This window comes from Apus apus, chromosome 7 (genome assembly GCF_020740795.1).
Source record: "Apus apus isolate bApuApu2 chromosome 7, bApuApu2.pri.cur, whole genome shotgun sequence".
In the NCBI taxonomy this organism is placed as follows: Eukaryota; Metazoa; Chordata; class Aves; order Apodiformes; family Apodidae; genus Apus; species Apus apus.
The window spans coordinates 3,732,059-3,751,925 of NC_067288.1; the positions used below are offsets into that span (position 1 = coordinate 3,732,059).

Here is a 19,867-nt window from a genome sequence, read left to right on the forward strand (position 1 = left end):
GGAGTGATGGAGATAAAGTGCAGATTTTTGCCATAATAGGATTTCCTGTTTTGGCAGAAAGCAATTGGCCAACCTACTTTTTCTGGCTTTTGAACTTCATTTCAGTGTCACTGGTTTAGTGGATGGGGACAAGAGAGGGCTGAGGTGTCCTTCCAAGAATGAGCCCACCATGGCTGAGCATCCAGGTGTCCTGTAGAAATCCACAACCTCTCCCTCTGTATTTCTCATCACTTCTGTTACTCCAGGTTCAGGATGTTTGCTGGGCCATCTGTTGTACTTGAAAACTCGTGGTTTGTGAGAAGGTTTAGGCTGTGCTCAGTTGTTACCCATGGCAGATGTGAGTGAAGCTCTTTAGAGGTGTGGCCAGTACAGCATCTCACTAGGTTATCAACAGGTCTTGCCGTGAGGCTCTCGGGCACCGTGTTACTGTATCATCTTGCACAGCTTTTCTAGCCTGTTTCCCACTGCATTCTTTGAGCCCTTCAACCCTCACATTTGTCTCGAACATTTTCTCAGTGTCGCTAATAAATAAAACATGTTTTAAAAACCATGAGAAAAGACTTAAGGAAAATTACATTTGAAAGGAGAGACCAAATTAATATTTTCAGTTTGTGGCCAGGACTTTGAGAGCATTTCCAAGTGGACTAACAGTTCTCAGTTTTGTTTGTGGTGAGGGTTGAGACTGGCTGCATATGGTCTCAGCGACTGCAGTAAAGCTCTGCGGACAGCTGGGAGGGTTTTGCCCTGTTGGGATTTACTGCCACGTGGGAATCCTCCTGCTTTACTAAAAGTCATTTTATGGCATTATCAGATAGTCGAGTGCAGGATCTATTGTGTCCTTGCTCAGAATGGGCTCGGGCAGGTTGCAGGGAAGCCAGTAGCCATGGCTCTGGGGTTCATGGTGAAGCGGTATCGCTGCTCCCACGGCAGCTTCTTCTACTTTCGGTAAGTTCTTGCTCCTCCCTCCTGGTTTCTTTGCAGATTGAAAACAGCACAGAGCACGTAAATAATAGAAGCAGGTCTTGCAGCGTTTTTTGTGTTCGTTCTAAATTTAATCACAGGTGGGTTTTTTTTGTTAAAAAAAAGGTGTGTTTTTTATCCTGATTGAGACGAAAGGATAAAAATCTGTGTTGCACAACGTGTTATTAAGGCTTGACTCACTCAGAGCCTGTGTTCATTCAGCATATCTGTTTCTGTCTGCATGCTGGAGTCTGGGGAAAGGGGGAGGAGTGGTTTGTTTCTGGAGAATCATCTCACTCCTGGTCTGGTGAACATGCTTCTTTCAACCAGCTTTTTTTCAATTTTCATTCAGCTGTTCTGTTTTTTTGGTGAAAACTGAGCAAGATCTTAGTGCTAAGCCTGTTGTCACAAACCTTCAACTCTGGGCCCAACTGCTCTGTCCTGTCTGCAGGCTCACTTGAGCCCTTTATAAAAACATACATCTTAACAGCTGATGCTTTTCTGCAAAACTCAGGGTCCTTTGCAGAGCATTCTACCTGGAAATCACTTGGCAGCAAAATGAAACTGAATTGGTCAAGCATCTCTGGTCCAGCAAAACAAAAGAATTTGAGATGTTACTAGCAGGGACTGTGGTTACAGCAGGCAGAGAGAAGAAAATGCTACCACTGAGAAATTCAGCAGCCTGTTTGGCTGCACTGTATGAGGTGCCTGTTGGACAAGCTGTGATCTGTAAGGAGAGCAAGCAGGCAGGGAAGGGCTTTGCAAAGGCAGGGCTCAAACAATGAGGCTTTGGGTAGGGCCTTGCAAAAAAAGACCACAGTCTCAATGGAAGCCTAAAGAAATAACTCTCAGAAAAAGCCAGCGTTTGATGGAGGCCAAATGGAACTTGCATCTAAATAAGTTACCTGGAGTTTCTGTTTTAAAAATAATAATGAAACTGGTTAGACTTGTAGAATTGTTGACCAAGAAATAGGACGTTCTGCTAATTGGCAGTTGGAAAACGAAGCGGGGTGTGGTGCCTGCAGAATGAACATTTGCAGAGGGAGACCTGATGCTGCAGCACTGCTGGAGCACACCCGTGTTGCAGAGGATGTTGCCGACCTTAGGGTCCGGTTCAGCAGGGCTGGGATTTCGAATCGCAGCGCTGAGCAGAAAGTTCACTGCTTTACAGCCCAAGCTCTTAGTTCCCAAGCTCTCTCCTGTGACTTTGCGAGTGGCTAAGTATTGAATTCAACTTTCTGATCTCGGGGAGTGTCTCTAAACACACGGGTGTTGTGCTGGAATTATTTGGAGCATGCAGGCGTACGTGTAAGACCAGCAGAGCCAGGTGCTTGGGCTGAACAAAAAACCAACTCTTTTCAGAATTCTGTGTCTTTTGCACTGGTTTGTTGGTAAAGGAAATGTATTATGGGATTCTGTTCCTTGGTAGTTTGTTTCTATACTTTTTTTTTTTTTTTCATCTTTTGGATTATTGATGTCCACAGGCTTGTTTTCCAAGCAATATAGTGCTCTTCCTGGTAAGCTCTGTAATTGAAAATCTTTTGTGCTTTGTAGGTTGGCTTTTAAATAGGTCAAAATCAGCAGGAGAGCTTCATAACCAGAGCAATTAGGGTTTTAACCCTTTGTCCTATGTGCCTTATAGACAGTAGACTATAATAGAAGTGGACTCACAGGCTGCTGTGTGCCACGGGCTGCCAGGGAAAGCCAGAGGTTTCTAGTTCCAGGCTTACAACTCAGATCTTGCCGTAGTGGAAAATTACTGAATTATGGTGTGCAAAGAGAGGGTCAGCTTGGAGCTGGGCCAGCAGGATGGTGGTGTTGAAGAGATCGTTTTCAGGAGCAGTTGCCTGCTGCTGCCAGCTCAGTGGTTTGGGACATTGTCTGGGCTCGGCCTTAGGAGGAGATGATGCCGCTCTGAAAACTAGTATTCCAAAGCATGTGAAAAGAAATTAGAAGCTTTTGTATGTTCCCTGACACCCTGCTCCACCTGCTTTTCCCGTTGGAAGGAAACTATAGAGGATACCTATGTAAGATCTGTTTGATGCTGTTGGTAACTGTTTGCTCTGAACCCTTATGTTGTCCTTTGCAATCTCTGTGTTGTGTCCAGTAATAGATGGAAAAAGGAGCAGGAGAAAGAAGTTGTTCGTTGGAGCTTAATTGTCGTTTAAAACAGGATTTGTGTTGTTAATGGAGCTGTTTAACAGAAACAGATTTGTACAAACAACCCTTCCCCCACCTTTTGCATGTGGGATCTTCCTGTTTACAGTAATCTGCTTCTCTGGGATTACCTCTCTCTTAACAGAGACTCAAAGCAACACTCATTTTACCAGTACTTCTACCTAATACAGGAAAGAGCCTGTTAATCCAGCCCCTTTGCTCGACATGGGGAAGTAAGTTAGTGCCATCTACACAAAAAGGAAGCCAGCATTGTTACAGCTTCAGAACATCAGATGAGGCTTTAAGGTAGCAGAAAACTATTATTTCTGTACAATTATTGCCTATATTGATTGGGATGCTGCTGGTTTAGACACAAGTCAATTCTTGGCTTTGCAGATCTGTCAATAGATGAAATATATACCATGGTGCTTACAAATGCATGTGCTTGTGATTGTGTATGTGTGTGGTTGCATCTAACCAACAACTTTACAACACTGCTGTGTTGTTTATGGAAGACCAAGTGCTAATTCTAAGCCACTTAATCAGTTTATTGTGCTGTTTTCAGTATGGTAACTTCAAGGGATTGCTCCAACAGATAGATGTTCTACTGCCCCACAGCCCTGAGTCAACAAAACCAACCATGCTCCAGCTGATCTGGAACAACACAAAACATTCAAAGCTAACTAGTTAGAAGAGCAATGAAGCAGAAGAGATGCTACTAAAAGATTTAATTTGCAGGATGAGATGTGGAAGCATGGAGTACACTTTCTGTGTGTACCTGCCTTTGCTCCCAGCCTGTGCCCAAAGGCTGTTTGGAGGCCTTCTTGGAAGATGCCTCACTCTCTCCTAATGCCTCTAGCTGCCCAGGTCTTGTTAAACTTGTGTAGGTTTTGTGTAGGAAAGGAAGAGGAGGGAATTCTTTCCTTCTGGAAAGGTCACCTTTTGCCATCTCTGTGGAGCAGCCTCCCTGTACTTGCTGCCAGCCCCCCCTAATCTCCTTACAGGAGGCTGCACCATGGCAACACACACCCAGGAGCCTCTTGGTGTCACCCTCGGGGCCGGGTGGGAGCCCAGCAAGAGGAGCGAGAGGGATTTCTTCACCGCTGCGGCTGTGACTTTCCTTCTTGCCCCAGCATTATCTGCCTGGCATGATGCTCATCTGAAATTTGTAACCTAAGGCTTGAGGAAGAACTCCTCCTGGATTTGTGTGCCTTTCTTCCTCTCCTGGCAGGATTTATTGTCTGAGATGTAGCGCAGAGAACGAAGTTTGAAAGGAAGGGCTGTGACATGTGGCACCGCTATGGTTTGGGGATGCACTGCTAAGTGGCTGTACAGTTGTTTAATGTAGGTGCTCTTCGTTTGTCTTGCTCCAAGTGGAGCCTCTGCTTAACTGGCATTTGCAAAATCTTCTGTCCTTTCTCCTTTCTTATTTTTCTTTCCTTCCTCTTCCCCCTCTTTGTGACCACTCCATGCTTTTCTTCCAAGGAGCTCAGGAGGGAGGCAGCTGCAGGCTCTGCGCCAGCTCCCCTGCTTCGTGCACCAAAGTACTTTGGTAGGACTGGAATTGCCGAGAGTTTGGGATAGGGACAGAAGCCAAGTGACCTCAGCAGTGCTTTCTTGAGAAGAGAAATTAGAGAGGATTTTGCAGAGATGATATTAAAGTGGTGTATTGTGGTGTGTTTATTTTAGACGTGCCCTACCTTAACTGCAGCAAGCGTTCAATTATACATGGCTGAGGTTTTGGGTTTGCGCTGCTACAGCTGCTGCTATAACCTGTTAAAACAAAGCAGGCACAGTGCAGCCAAGGCATTTGTACCAGTGCTGCTGTTTTGCATTTGAAATCAGTGTCTTTGTAATACCCCTCTGATGAAAGGCTTTTGCTGCCTGTGCTTAGGTCATTCAATATATGAAACGGGAACAAAGTTCCCCCTTACTGTTTAATAAATCTTACCGTGCATGAATCTACTCGAACACCTTCAGTGTTTCCTTTGGTACAAAAGAGCAGGCAGATGAACTCTGCTTTTGCTTTGCATGTATCCTTCATGATACCCAAGTTTTTGTTGAGCAGCCTTAGAAGTACTGAAGACGCCTTTTTCACTTCTTTTTTTTTTTCCTGCTTCCCTGTAGGATTGCTTCAAGGGTAGGAGGTATTTCATTCTCCTAAGCTTACAAAATACAAGGGCTTTTTTTTATATAAGCAAGAGAAGTGTATAAAAAAACTACTTACTTTTCAAAACTAAGGAAGCTGTTAGAGGTAGTTGTGCTTTTCACTCCTCCATAAATACATTTTAAAAACATTTTCCATTTGATACTGAGCCTTGACACTGGGGCTTGAATAAAAGAGGATATACTGTGGGGACAAATGCAGGTGTGAAAGTGTTGTTCCAGAGCATTGCTTTTCTCTGCATAATGTGTAAACAACTGGCCTTAATACTGATGCCTTAATACTTTCACATCTGTTCTTTGTGCTCAGTCACCCTTGCTGGATGTGCAGCCATATTTATGGACACACTTTTTTGGAGCACTGAACAGGCATAGGTACCAGCACGAGCTTCAATATCATAACGAAATCTAGAGCTGCCAGGTAAACAGCTCCTTTTCTGCTAAGCTGGGACTTGGTGCCCTTCCTCCTTGTTGGTCATCTGTGAAGGCTTTGAGTGACTTCCAGCTAGAGGAAAAATGTGTGTGCACATAGTGTTTACCTTTGGCAGTAGAAATGCTCGTTGTGCCTAAAGTATAATATTGATATTATTGCAGAAGCTTCAGTCCAGGTGTCAGCTCAGCGTTACAAGTAGCACAGGTGAAGCTGTCACCTGTGAATTGGGCATGTTTTACACTGCTGTTTGACATCAGAGCTCCCTACTATGCACAAATGTCACACTAAGTTGAATTGGGAGAATACAGAAAGTGTTAGAGCACAATTTATAATGTTGCTGCTAGTGGGGAAAAAGCTACAGCATAGTTGAAGGATGGATATGTCTTTGAGAAGTATTCAAGAACTGGTGGGTGCAAAGAGAAGACTGCTTTGAGTAAAAGTTACTGAAATTCGGGAGATGCCAGCTCTGGTGAGCTCAGGGATTTACAGGACAGTTGACTGAAAAAGAGAAGCAGGATGTGGCAGTGAGGGGAAGCTGAAAGAGAATGGAGGTATCAAAAAATTGGAAACTGTTAAAACTGGAAGAAGCAGCTGAAGAAGAAAATGCAAAAAATAAACATAGGTAACTGACTTGAACCAACATTGTGAAGTGGGAGATCATTTGCATGTTGACTTTAAGTGTCAAGGCTTTTTATGTTAAGAAAAATCAAGTGTATTGTGGGGGGATCATCTGCTCTCATGAGAGTAGCCTTCATTCTACATGGGCTTAGAGACTTGGAAATCAGTGTGCTTTTTGCTGTTAATACATAACATTTATCTTCTATTCCAGATAGGAAATGTTTTCAGTAATGTATCCAAACCTGTCCATGAGTTTCCTTTAAATTGCAGCAGTCAAGGTCTGAATTTTTTGTTTTGCTGTTCTTTCACTGGTGGCTCAGCACCTACAATTTCTAGGTCAGTGGGAATGGACTGCCTGGGACTGTGTAGGTGGATATTTCCTTAGGAATCTGGGATTACTGGCCTCATGTTATTTTCATAAGGTTTACAGACTACTTGTAGAAGTTGTAGCTTTCTCTGGAACCTTGCCAGCTCTTTTGGTAATGACAAGAGAGTAATGTTTTCTTTCCCCCTTCTTCTTTTCCAGGTCACGTGGGTTGCCAAAGCTGAAGGAGTCCCGTTCCCATGAGTCTTTACTGAGCCCAGGCAGTGCTGTGGAGGCCCTGGATCTTGGGTCAGAAGAAAAAGTCTTTGTCAAACCACTTCACAGCAGTATCCTTGGACAAGACTTCTGCTTTGAGGTAAAGAATGCTCTCCAAACACACAGCCGATGATAGGCCGTGGGTCGATCTGAACCCTTGCAGTGAGCTCTTCTGTGACTTTGTATTTGGAGAACAGATCAGCAGCTGCTGCTGCACTGAGGTTTGGGTGGGGGCTGTTTAACCAGCCTGGATCGTCAAGTCCTTGAGGCTAATGGCACATCAATCACTCAATGGAGAGAAGTCTTTTTTCAATTACCACATCTTCTAATTGAAACATCTCTTTCATTTTATACATATCTCAGCATTACTAGTTTGCACGCGAACGTGTGATTCAAACGTACTATCTTTCGTAAGCTGTGTGCTCATCCTCTCCAAATTTAACCTAAAATTAAATTTAGGAAATATACCATAACTGAGAAATGGGATTTCCAGTCAGAGCACCTTTCCATTAGCTCAGCCTGTTTGTGGATTGCTGAAGGAGAAGCTTCGGTAGCTGCGGGCGCGTGCGCTGCGCCGTGGGGCGGGATGCAAAGAGCCTGTTGCTGCTCCAGCACAGCAGCACGTGGCTCCTTGCTTTGCTGCAGAAACAGGCAGTAGGTGTGAGCACAGCCCTTGCCCTGCAGGACCAGCACTAAGTTCATATGTGCTACTTGGATGTGTCAGAGGCCACTGTGATCTGGCGTGGCAGGGGCAGGCAGCGCTCTGTCTTTGGCCGGATGAGTCAGATGCGTCTGAACTTCTGAAACGAAGATCAGTTTACAACCTGGAAAGCTGCTTTGGCAGAAAACCAGCATATGGGGCCCTTCTCCCTCGGGATGTATCCAGGAACTGTTCCTGTTCGCTCATTCTTCTGGTTGGAAGCACTTTCCAGCTTGCTCAGCTTTGGGGAGTTGAGTGGAAAAAAAAAAAAGTGGCAACGACTTGGTTCTGAGGCACTGGCTTCCAGCTGCTCTGTAGTTGTCTGCACAAATAACTGGGAAGCGCAAATGAAGTTTGTCAGGCTGTGGAAAAATGAAGGAGACTAAGGTGATTCCCTCCTGTGTGAAAGGGGAGGTGTGTTTGGCATCGAGTGTCAGGGCTGCATCAGAGCACGACTCGATCACTTTGCTTTTAGGCTGTTGCTGTAAAGATGGACCCTTGGAAATACTTTGCATTTACTCAAGAGACCGTTTCCAGTGTCTTTTGCCTTATCTTAATACCTTGTTAGTTCTGTCAGTCTTTACACTCTTAGTAACCAAGTCATCTGCTTTTGGAACTTCATAGGGAAAACTGCCAGCATTTAATAGTTGTGGATTTATTAGCAAGTGTTTTTTTTTTTTTTTTTTTTTAAAGAAATTAACTGGTTGAAGAGGAGATTCTGGTGCTCCTCATATGTTTCTTTAGTATTATATTAATTTGAACTAACTTCTTTTTTCGTCTGCATTTTGTGGGCCTTTTACCCTCTCTGCCTTCAAGGCTTACACGTTATTTTCCTGTCTTGTTCATATTGACTTTGTTGCTCAAGCATTGCTTATCTTCTTCCTTGCCTTTTTTGCAGCTTCTTACATATCTCTGAGGCTTGCCTGAACTCAGCCTGTCATTTTTGTGTTCCAGGTAACCTGCTCCAGTGGCAGTAAATGCTTCAGTTGTTCCTCTGCAGCAGAGAGGGACAAGTGGATGGAAAACCTACGCAGAACAGTGCAGCCAAATAAGGTAACAGCAACTGTGGAAATCAGATTAGGGGGCAATGGAGCTGGCATGATTGGATTTTAGTCCAGTGTACCAGGGCTTCCCACAGATGCATGCTCAATTAATTTAGTCTGGGGAGAAGTCCGCTCATCAGTGTTTCAAAAGCTGCTGTGTACTGTTCTAGTGAGTGCAGTAGGTCAAACCTTTAATGAACAAATATGTGTCAGCATGCTTCCTGATCCCTGCCCCAGTGCCTCCTTAGGATGTTCCAGACTGGATTTCTGATACCATGCACCTCAGAAGGGTTAGAACGTGGTTTCTTGGTTTTACTGTGGAGGCACAGCTTGGGAGGGGGGAAATAAATAAATAAATAAATTAAGGGAATTGGAGCTAAAGTGAGAAGGGTAGTCAACTGATCAGCTGGTAAATATCTGATAAATGACCTTCATAGCTGGCATACCAGCTTCAAGGAACAGGCTAGCAGCGCTCTTGGAGTTATTCACAAGAGTAAACAAGGCCATGTGCCTTGCCAGCCTAGCAGCTTTTGCGTGGCTCCTGTGCAGTGTTTTGTTTTCTAAACCATTTCAAAGACAGCTTTTTGAGAAGAAAAATGTTCCAGTCCCCACTTTTGACACACAAAAGAACAGCCCTTTGCCTCTACTTTAGAAAATTCTTTAATTTTCGAGAGATTCTGATTCTGAAAATCAGAGGCTCTGATTCTGAATTCTGATTCTGTGCCTGCCTTGGACATGAAAGGCAGCCCCTTTGCTGCTGCTTTAGAAGACATAAATACTGAATTTGTAGGATTCTGAATCAAAGCTGAGCTCTTTTCTTCTGCACAGGACAACTGCCGCCGAGCTGAGAACGTGCTGCGTCTGTGGATCATTGAGGCAAAGGACCTGGCCCCCAAGAAGAAATACTTCTGTGAGCTGTGCCTTGATGACACCCTCTTTGCCCGCACCACCAGCAAAACAAAAGCAGACAACATCTTCTGGGGAGAGCACTTTGAGTTCTACGGCCTGCCCCCTCTTCACAGCATCACGGTTCACATCTACAAGGATGTGGAGAAGAAGAAGAAAAAGGACAAGAACAATTACGTAGGCCTGGTCAACATTCCCATGGCCAGTGTAACCGGTCGCCAGTTTGTGGAAAAATGGTACCCAGTCAGCACACCTACACCCAACAAGGGGAAATCAGGGGGACCTTCCATTCGGATCAAGTCCCGTTACCAGACCATCACCATCTTGCCCATGGAGCAATACAAAGAATTTGCAGAGTTTGTTACCAGCAATTACACCATGCTCTGCTCCGTGCTGGAACCTGTGATCAGCGTGAGGAACAAGGAGGAGATGGCGTGTGCTTTGGTGCACATTCTTCAGAGCACTGGGAGAGCTAAGGTAAGAACAAGCTGTTCCTGTCAGCACAGCTCCCCTCTCGCTGCTGAGAGGTGATACCTTTTCTGCTAGAAACTAGGAAGCCTTGGGCTGGCATGACCATAAGCAACAGCAGAAGGTGCCTGATAGGGCAAGGCTGAGAAAAGGGTCTCAAAAGTATTTGAAGAGACGTGGGGAATTGCACAGGCAAGTGGTGGAGTCACCATCCCTGGACATATTTAAAAGTCATGTACACATGGTGCTTAGGGATGTGGTTTAGCAGTGGACTTGCTAGAGTTAGGTTAATGGTTGGACTTGGTGATCTTCATGGTCTTTTCCAGCCTAAATGATTCTATGATTCTGTCTGCCAGGAAGGCATGTAGGTAAGGACAATACCAACAGTGATTAAGAGTTGATACTAAGATTAAATAAAGGTGCTGTGTACAAAGTATAAGCAGGATGACTATGTAACTTCATGTTGTTTTGAAAAGTTAGGGCCTGCACTTGTGTGCTCAGGAACCTTTTCTCTGTTTATAAAATCATGATACAGGATAAGAGATGAGTAAGCAAGAGGTGAGAGAATTTCTTCTGCAAAGAAGCTGATGCAGTGAGCAGCAGGGAGCCATTGTTGGTTCAGTGCTCAGGCTGCTAATCAATGCCAGCATTGATTTGGTCAGCGTTTGAACAGCCTTTTGGAGAACCTGTGCTCAGTTAATGGTGATCCCACCGGCCCCAAGGATGTTATTAGGATTTCTGGTTGCATGCTTTTGGTTCTCCGTGAGGCAGCAGTTGGAGCCAGCCTGTTTCTTTGACCAGGTTGTGGAAGAGTATCCTGTAGGTCTTGAAGTTCTGAAAAGCATTAGCAAACATTGATTTATCTGGATGCTGTCTGCCAAATGGGTGTGTGAGTTGTACAAAGCTGTAGCCAGCTTCTTCCAGTAATGCCAGCTGGAGCGAGTTAGTCACGACCAAACACAAGTCAGAGGATTAGGGATATGGAAGGATAGCCCTGTGGAGCATTCAAGGGACACCCTAATTTAACTGCTCCCAAAAGGTCCTTTTATGTTTGCATAATGGTGTACCACTCTCTACTGTTCTCCCGTTGACATACATCTTGGAAAAGCTGAGGTTGTGTGACAGTGTGTAACAGGAACTCACTCCTTACCAAGTTTTTCTGATCAAGAGAAGCTCGTAGCTGGGATATCTTCTGTGGGGTTGTGTTGAAATCCTGCTGGAAAGCATGCTCTGGATTCCTGCAGTTCTAGCTGCAAGAGGTAGACAAATCAGTGTTTTAACTTTGCCCTCCTACTGCCTGAATGTTTCACCCTCTGTTTACTGGAAGCATTGAGCAGCTTAGGGTGCCATAACCTAAAGCTGCAGAGAGGGTACATTTCCAGGTTCTTGGTGGTGATGCAGCTGGATGTTCCCCGGCTGCACCAGCTGAAAATAATTCTCTCATATTTTGCTGAAAAGAAATTGTGACCATGGGTTGAAAACCAAGAGTACTAAATATATTTTTGGTCTGTATTTATCATATATTTGCTCTGCATGTTTTGCACTCAGGTGCTAACAGTGCATTAGGGCTTCCATAGTTATTGGGGTTATGAAACCTTACTGCAGCAGTCCTTGGACTGTGCAGAGAATGCTGCTGTTTGCAGCAGAATCAGCAAGTTACCATTATCACTCTGCCCTAAATGGGGTGTTTTTTTGGTTTTGGATTTTGGGGTTTTTTGTTGTTGGAATGGTAAAATACATATATATATATATATATGTATATTTGCTCTGCTGGACAACTGTGCTGTGGCTGACATTGGGTCTTGCAAAATCCTGAGTATTTCTTGTGAAATGCTGAGTGTCCTTGACTCACATAAAGTTATCACTTCAGGAAGTCAGTATTATGGTAGAATTTGACCCTATATCAAGAATTACACCCTGTATCACTTAATCAAGACTTGCTGTGATGGTTCCTGCCTGAGCTTTCAAATACAGTTAAAGTTAAGCCACAAAGATCCACAGCAAGTATGTTAACTCTTTTCTGCAATCCTGAACCACTTTTGGTTTGTGAATTAAATTTACTTAAGCCATTCTTGTTATTTAAATTTCACCAAGCTGAAGGAACTGGTGCCTAACTTGCATCTTAGATTTTTAAATCCAAGTTTTTATGCCATGTTCAGTATTAAAAGACAAATGTAATATCACAACTCCTTTCAGCAGGCAAGCCCCCTTGTAAACAAACGGGTGAAGATTTCTGTTCAGGTCCTAAACTGAAACACAAGCTTGACTGTAAAGGTTTTCTGCTAGAGGCATTTGCTTCTCCCTTTATAATTTGTGATCTGTAACATTTATAAATACACTAAGCCCAAGAGAAGCCCTAGCTATTTCCTTGGCCCATATTCCATGTAGCATCTACACCCTTTGTCCCAGGCTGGGCAATGATTCCTCTTGGCTTCTGCAGTTAGCCTGGCATGACTGAGTCTGCTTAAAATAACCTCTTGCCATTTGACCTTTTTCTTCAGGACTTCTTGACGGATTTGGTGATGTCCGAGGTGGATCGTTGTGGCGAGCATGATGTCTTGATCTTCAGGGAGAACACACTTGCTACCAAAGCTATTGAGGAATACCTAAAGTTGGTAGGGCAGAAGTATCTTCACGATGCACTAGGTAAGAATGTGCCTGTCTTGTCACCTCTTGGCATTGTATGGGCTAACCCTGAACTTGTCTGCAATGTGACTGAAGCCTCCTGCACCTGGGAGTGTGAGATGGGAAGGAACTGCCTCAGCACTGAGCTCGGGGGTCTAGTATCCAGACAGCAAAATACATGCTAGCTTCCTTGTGGTGCCCTTCCTCCAGGCAGAGGAAGATGCTCCTTGGTGCCTGCAAGAGCAGCACTCAAGGAATGGCAACTTGATTTGATATAGTTGAGTCCTTCCGAAAGTTTGTATCCCTTTTGATTTTCTGGGTAACCTTTTGTATCTCTCGTTGTGATCAAGAGGTCTAATACTGCAATTGATGTGTGGGCAACGGTGATGGTTCCACCTGACAGATGAACTGGCTTTAAAAAAAAAATGTTCTGACTCATAGTTTAACAGCAGAAATTGAGACAGATACTTTGTGCTGTGATGTCAGGAGTGAATCTGGCATCATGTGCAGTACAATTGGGTGGAGATTTCAGAAAGGGTTATGAATGTGAAGCATATATTTCACTTTTTATTTTATTTTATTTTTTATGCTAAAGAAGCTCCTGCACTCACTTTAGGCTGAAGTGCCACCACCAAGGGGGTTAGATACACTCAGGGCTGTCTGGTTGACAGCCAGTGTTCTCATCCACAAGTGCATGTTGCTGCAGTCTCTTTCATTTACTGCTGTAGTTAGCAGCACATAAATGTTAGCTGTGGTGTTCCCAAGTGTTAAGAAAATTAATTGCCACATGCTTTAGCTGCAACCGTTGGTAATGCTGGCATGTTCTAGAGCTCAGCCCTTACCTTTGCCACAGAGCAATTAATTCATAAACATTTGCGTTAACCTTTTAAACTGGCACCTTGCCCCAGCAAAAATCTGTAGACAAACATGGCTGGAGGGAGTGAGGCTGCAGGGCTACTGAGCAGCACAGGGCAGGAGATGGAGATGCAGACTGTCTAGGGAGCCTCCTACCTGTGTTTATCCAAAGTGCTCATTATTTCCTGCCTCATTAAAACTGCCTGGCCAACCTGTGGTGTTCCCCTGGCATGTTCTTAATGTCTGTGGTTACATACCAGGGTAGATTCTGATAACTCTGTTATTGTCCCCTCTCCACCAAAAGGTTCTGCTCTAGGGATAAGCCTCTGCCTCAGGAATTACTGTCCATGCAACTAATAATGTAATAGAGAGGACCAAAATTACGTGTGCTGTCTTCTGAAGAAACTCACAGCCTTGCTACAGTTAGTTTTCACTAACTCCACAAAATCTTTTGTTAGCCACAATTGCACAATTCCACCCATCCCCCTGTTGTTTCTTGGATGAAGAAAGCTTTGGAAATTGATACAAGAGAAACAAGATCAGACCAAAGCCAAGTCCCACACCACATCCTCTCACCAAAAACAACAACAGAAAAAAAAGGCAACTTGCTTTCCCAGCAGTTTCACTTGTCCTCAGCAATCCCAGACACTGGCAAGTCATCAAGGAGATAGTTGACTAAATTGGTGCTCCAAGGGTCAGTGTGGTCAGGTCTATGATTACATGCATTTTGGCCATTTCTTAAGTGTAATGAGCCTGTTCTGGTAGTCTCATTCTCATGGGTGGAACCACTGAGCCTAAGTCACAGTCCCAGGCTCTTGTCTGGTATGGAGAAATGAGCAGCATGTTGCTTTGTACCCTGCTTTTCAGCAGGCAGAATGATCAGCTGTGGGACCAGCAGATTTCATTTGACTGCAAGCCCCTTCATGTGCAGTAATTACATAAAAAAAAAAAAAAATTCAAAATGAATGACTTCTAATACATCATTTAGAGCATTGGGGCTGAGTGATAAGGTTGTAAATCATAGACATGAGAGATGGAAAATCCCCCCCTAAGGTTATCCAGCTTGTCTCTAGCTCAGGGCAAGATTGTTTATGACAATATAACCATCTAATTCTTTGTCAAGTTTTAAATGTCATTTTGCTGGGATGCCATGTTCTTAGAAAGGATTAGCAACATCATGCTTGGTGTTAGCTATATAAGACATCTCTAGAAGCATCTTAATATATGATTAAGGCAGGGTCTTGTGAACTACAAAGAGTAAGTTTCAAACGTGTTTAAGGAAAAAAAGATAATGCAGTAAACAACACTTAAAACAGAATTGACTCACCAGAAGTGATGCTGAGGGTTTTGCAAAGAAGTGATGTAGGTGCCTTCAGCAGGAATTTTTTGAACTCCAAAAAAAAGCAAACCAAAAAAAAAGCTTAAGAAAATGTGCTGCCTGCTTTGCCTGCAAGAGCAGTGCTGACAAGATTTGGGGAAGGGGGGTTAGGACATGTTTTAAGTGTTTTTATGAAAACAGACAAAAAAAACAAAACCCTTTTGCACGAACAAGCCTTGTGGCATTAGCTCAGAGCCAGCAAGATCATCTGAGGAGATGAACTTAAAAGACATTGAATCATTAAATGCGTGAATAATTTTTCCTAGTGAACAACAACAGTCTAAAAATCACTTGGTGTGCTAGCATATATGGAGGAGGAAAACTAATAAATAGATCATTCCAATATGTCAAAGGAAACTTCATCTGGTTTTGTAAGTGTCAAATTTCTGTTGTAATGCTGTTAAGAGAAGGACAACAGAAATGCCAAGGATTTTGCAAGGTGCAGGCTATAAAAATGGTGTAAGGGGTTGAGAAAATTAGCAGTCTCTACCTAGCATTTAGGTATTACTCCTATTCAAGAGCAGCATGACACTTCTTTTTAAAATTTAAAAATTAAAAGATAAATTTAGAAATCATAAAAATAAATAGCACTATCATGTGCATTTCTTGGGGAAATTATGAAGACAAACAGCTCTGCTTCGTTTCTAAGATTGGATAATTTTATATCTGATGACACAATTTGAAAACCAAGTCAAATCCTATTATTTTGGCTACAAGTAAAGTGTCTGTAGGGTTTATAAGCAAAGCCATCCTGTTATTGCACCTGCATTTGGGGCAGTGAGGGCACAGGAGGCTGAAGCATCAGAGCACCAGCCGTCTGATCTGGCGTGGCCAGTGCTCTGTGCTGAAAGAGCTGGGAGGAGTCGTGTCCCCAACATCTGGTGTCTGGAGTCTGTATTGCAGACCCAGGGAGCAGAAGTAGCAGTTGCCAAGGGAAGACATAAGCAGGATTTAAAGATGTGACACGGAGGCTTTTCATGTAACTACCCTGGTTTGTCGTCCTCTTCCCTTTGTCCAGGGGAGTTTATCAAGGCTTTGTATGAGTCAGATGAAAACTGTGAAGTGGATCCCAGCAAATGTTCTCCCAGTGAATTAACAGATCATCAGAGCAACCTGAAAATGTGTTGTGAGCTGGCCTTCTGCAAGATTATCAATTCCTACTGGTGAGGCATCTCCCCTCCCCTTCTCCCCCATTAGGTCATTTGCTCAGAGGGTGCCTGTTCCTCCTCTGAAGGTGAGAGAACAGTGGTTGTACAGGGAAATAGCACAGACCCATCTGTCTTCCAAGAAGGCCTTCACTTCCTTTCCTCACCCCCTTCCCACGTGTGACACCATATTGCAGGTGGAACTTGTGCCCAAATGGAGGGGTTCCAGTCCCACACACCATACCTGACAGGAGCTTCTGCTGACATGCTCTGCCAAGGGAACACGTACCGAGCTGTGGCTGAATAAGGAGGGAATGAAGTGAGAAGACAAGAGCTTAGCTTGAACTTGGAATAAAAGCTGAAAGTTTTGATGTCTATAGAAAATTTTCAGACCCTTTAGATCTGTAGAACTGAAGAGGATATTACAGAAAGGAAACGCTGGCAGAGAAATTTCTATTAATCTCTGTTTCTGAGTACTAGTGAAAGAAGGAGAACAGCCTTTCTGCTTCAGGATATAACACCTATGAAATATTGAGAGAGCCTAACAAGCAAAATAAAAAAAATCAGTTACGGAGATCAGTTTGGTTTTAGTTTTCTGACACCCTGTTTGCTCCAGGGTAGCGATGGATGAGTAGTTCTTAGCTTGGAAATCCATGTGTTTGAAAATGGCTTCACTTAACATACATGAACAAGGGATGCTTTAAAGACTACTTAAGTATCATCAGATTAAATGGGGATCTAAGAATAGATGCCCAATGACATTTCCCAGCCCAGAGAGAGAAAAGAGGGGGTGGGTAAAGAAGAGCCAGTCATGTTTTCTCGCAGATAATGATTTCAGGTGATTGGTCACCAGTTCAACTTGTTGCATCTCACCCCCCCCCAATGCGATTTTATTTCCTGGTTTCTTGTTTTTTCAGCGTGTTCCCTCGTGAGCTGAAGGAGGTGTTTGCATCTTGGAAGCAGCAGTGCCTGAGCAGGGGCAAGCAGGACATCAGTGAACGCCTGATCAGTGCCTCCCTCTTCCTCCGCTTCCTGTGTCCCGCCATCATGTCCCCCAGCCTCTTTAGCCTCATGCAGGAATATCCCGACGACCGGACATCTCGCACCCTCACGCTTATTGCTAAAGTCATCCAGAATCTCGCCAATTTTGCTAAGTAGGTGGTGGCAATAAGACTGAAATCTGTGCCTCTGGGGGTGCAAGGCACCACAGGTTACTGTGGAGCAAGGAGAGCCCTGCTTGGTGGGCGTGTTTGCAGGCAGCTGGTTCTCTGGCAAGGGGAAGTCAGCTTTAGAAAAGGAGGAAACTTCTCACTCGGGTGTGAGAAGAACCCTCAGGAGACACCTCAGCACTCAGCTAGATAAATTCTCCTTTTCTCATGCAGATTTGGGCTGCCTTGAATTCAGTAGAGGGGACACAGTAGAAAACCCAGGAATAGCCAGGCATTAGCATGTCAGTGTGTATGCTAGTTCAAAAGAAAAAAAAGCCTGACCGAGGATCCTGATTTTCCTCCTTTCTTCTACCAGCATTCCCAGCTGAATGATAGGAAGGGTATAGCCTGTCTCTTCTTACAGGAGAGGTGATGGAGAGGAAGGGTGTCTGTGGGAGGGAGTGGGGCAGAGTTGGTGCTAGGCCCCTTGCTCGTAATATGACCAGTAAGTTACTATTATTTAAGTTCTGGAAAGCAGTGAATCTCTTAAATTGTCCTTTTATTTTTTTCTCTCTAATACCAAACCTTCAGAAAGCCAGGTCTAAAGTTAAGCATTTAAGTAATTGCCAGTGAGCACTTACACTCTGTATTTTATGTGGAGGCTGTTGACTGTGTTCCCCCCTCCCCTTGCAGGTTTGGGAATAAGGAAGAGTATATGGCCTTCATGAACGACTTCTTGGAACATGAGTGGGGAGGAATGAAGCGTTTTCTCATGGAGATCTCTAATCCAGATACCATCTCAAACATGCCTGGATTTGAGGGCTACATCGACCTGGGCAAAGAGCTCTCAGTTTTGCATTCCCTCTTGTGGGAGGTTGTGTCCCAACTTGATAAGGTAAAGCAGGCTGGAGGCCCAGGAGGGTGAATCCAGTGATTGTGTCATAGCAACAGTAAACACTAGGAAACATCAAGGGAGCAGCTGAAGCCTGCTTTGGGGAGAACTTATTCAACAGTGTTTGAGAGGAATGTTTGGTGGTGGTATTTCACAATTGTTCTTTCTGTGATTTCAGATCAGGGCCTAAAGCAAGGCATGTGAAGTGGTTGGGCTTCAGTAGTTAGTGCAAACACTTTGGAGAGCCTTAAGTAAGAATGGATGTTAAATGATGGAGAGGGCAGCACTTGAAAGTAGACCTGGAATTCCCTGAGCAGTTTGTTCCTTTCTCATCAGTGAGCTGGGAAAAAAGGGAGGGTGTTTGGACAGAAAATGAAAATGTTGCAGTGCCCTTTTTGATGCTAATGGAGGTACTTTGCTGCACACCAGGCCCAGCTCTGATGGAGTAGCCTTTTGGCCAGGGAGAACTGTTCTCATTAAATACCTGGTCCAGAGCCTGCTGAGATGTTCTCATTTCTGTAGTGTTTGGATTCTTTTCTAGTATAAGAGCAGATGCCGTGTAAAAACCTGCTTTCCACTCTGGGTTTTATTCTGTAACAAAAGTAGCAAGATGCTTTTTCTGCCTGTGCACTGTGCTGGGGTCATATGCCTTGTCCAGATTCTGTTCTGCTGATCACAACAGATATCCCCAGCAACAACCATTGCTTCAATGTAGCTGTGGAAGGAGAAAAGACATTGGTTTGCTCTTCCTTAGCTATGTGGTTTTGTAGAGTCCAAAATCATTAAAACCTTGATAGCAAAGTTAGTTGGTAAGACCCAGAAAAGCTGAGCCATGAGTTGTTTGTGGGTTGGTGTTTTTTTTTTTTAGTTTTTGGGGTTTTTTGTTTTTTTTCAAGTGCTTGGAACTGTTCCATATTTCAACTTTCAGAGGTGCATGATTTTGTCCATATTCCGTTTATATTATTCTTTTTTTTCTTTTGAAACTGGAGAGGCGAGGTGAATTGCAATGCACTCAATATATTTATGGCATTAAGGTTTGCCAAAAGAGTTATATGTTGAGTATCTGTTTTCTCCCAGTACATTATTTAAAACGGAAAACAAAAAACTCAGCTTGTTGCATCAGAGTAAATGGAAATGTCCTTGACTCAAAAAGACAGTATATCTTAATCTTAGTTTGATAACAGTTTATGGTCTCATTTTTCTGTTTCCCTCACACATGCACATAGTGTACTTTCCAAGTGTTGCAGGCAGCAAAGTCAGCTGTAAAGGTGCTGCAGCAGCCTTAGGAAAACAGGCAAAGTAAGCATTCAAAAGACCAGACCCTCCATTTCCCCGAATTGGGGTAAACCCACCAGTACAGGGAACACTGCCACCTCTCTCCAAGCCCGTCAGGCATCAGGGCAAGAGAAACCCAGTCTTTAGAACTGCAAATGGATCTTTGGACATGCTGTTAGTCACTGTGAGCTGCTGTCTGCATGCAGCAGTTGTCTTAAGCCTGGCATTAAGGAAAAGGAGGAGCCAGACCTGAATAAACTGTTAAAGCAGATCTACTTTACCATCTATGTTGGTTAGATGCATGGATCTATCCTAATAGGCCCTTGGGAGCTGGTATAGTGGTTTGCTAAAAAGAGAATTAAGGGGTCAAGTTACATTGCAATGCTGCTTTACTGTAGGTAATGATTGGAAATGATGAGGGAAGTCATCTCAGAGATTTTAATAAGACACAGAAGGAGTGCTATATGAAAGTGTCTGTAAGGAGACCTTTGTCTAGAGCCAAACTGCCTGAATTCCTGCTT

The 19,867-nt window shown here is 43.8% G+C and overlaps 1 protein-coding gene across 7 annotated transcripts in view; it reads left to right on the plus strand.

Moving 5' to 3' along the window:
• RASAL2 (RAS protein activator like 2) overlaps positions 1 to 19,867 on the plus strand; it is a 146,764-nt gene that overhangs the window by 108,173 nt on the left and 18,724 nt on the right. For all 7 annotated transcript variants that reach the window (XM_051625032.1, XM_051625030.1, XM_051625033.1 and 4 more), the window contains 7 exons: positions 6,858 to 7,011; positions 8,566 to 8,664; positions 9,483 to 10,037; positions 12,530 to 12,674; positions 15,905 to 16,049; positions 16,949 to 17,185; positions 17,873 to 18,074. In XM_051625032.1, coding sequence (XP_051480992.1) covers positions 6,858 to 7,011; positions 8,566 to 8,664; positions 9,483 to 10,037; positions 12,530 to 12,674; positions 15,905 to 16,049; positions 16,949 to 17,185; positions 17,873 to 18,074 — 1,537 coding nt within the window. The remainder of the gene's footprint in view (positions 1 to 6,857; positions 7,012 to 8,565; positions 8,665 to 9,482; positions 10,038 to 12,529; positions 12,675 to 15,904; positions 16,050 to 16,948; positions 17,186 to 17,872; positions 18,075 to 19,867) is intronic.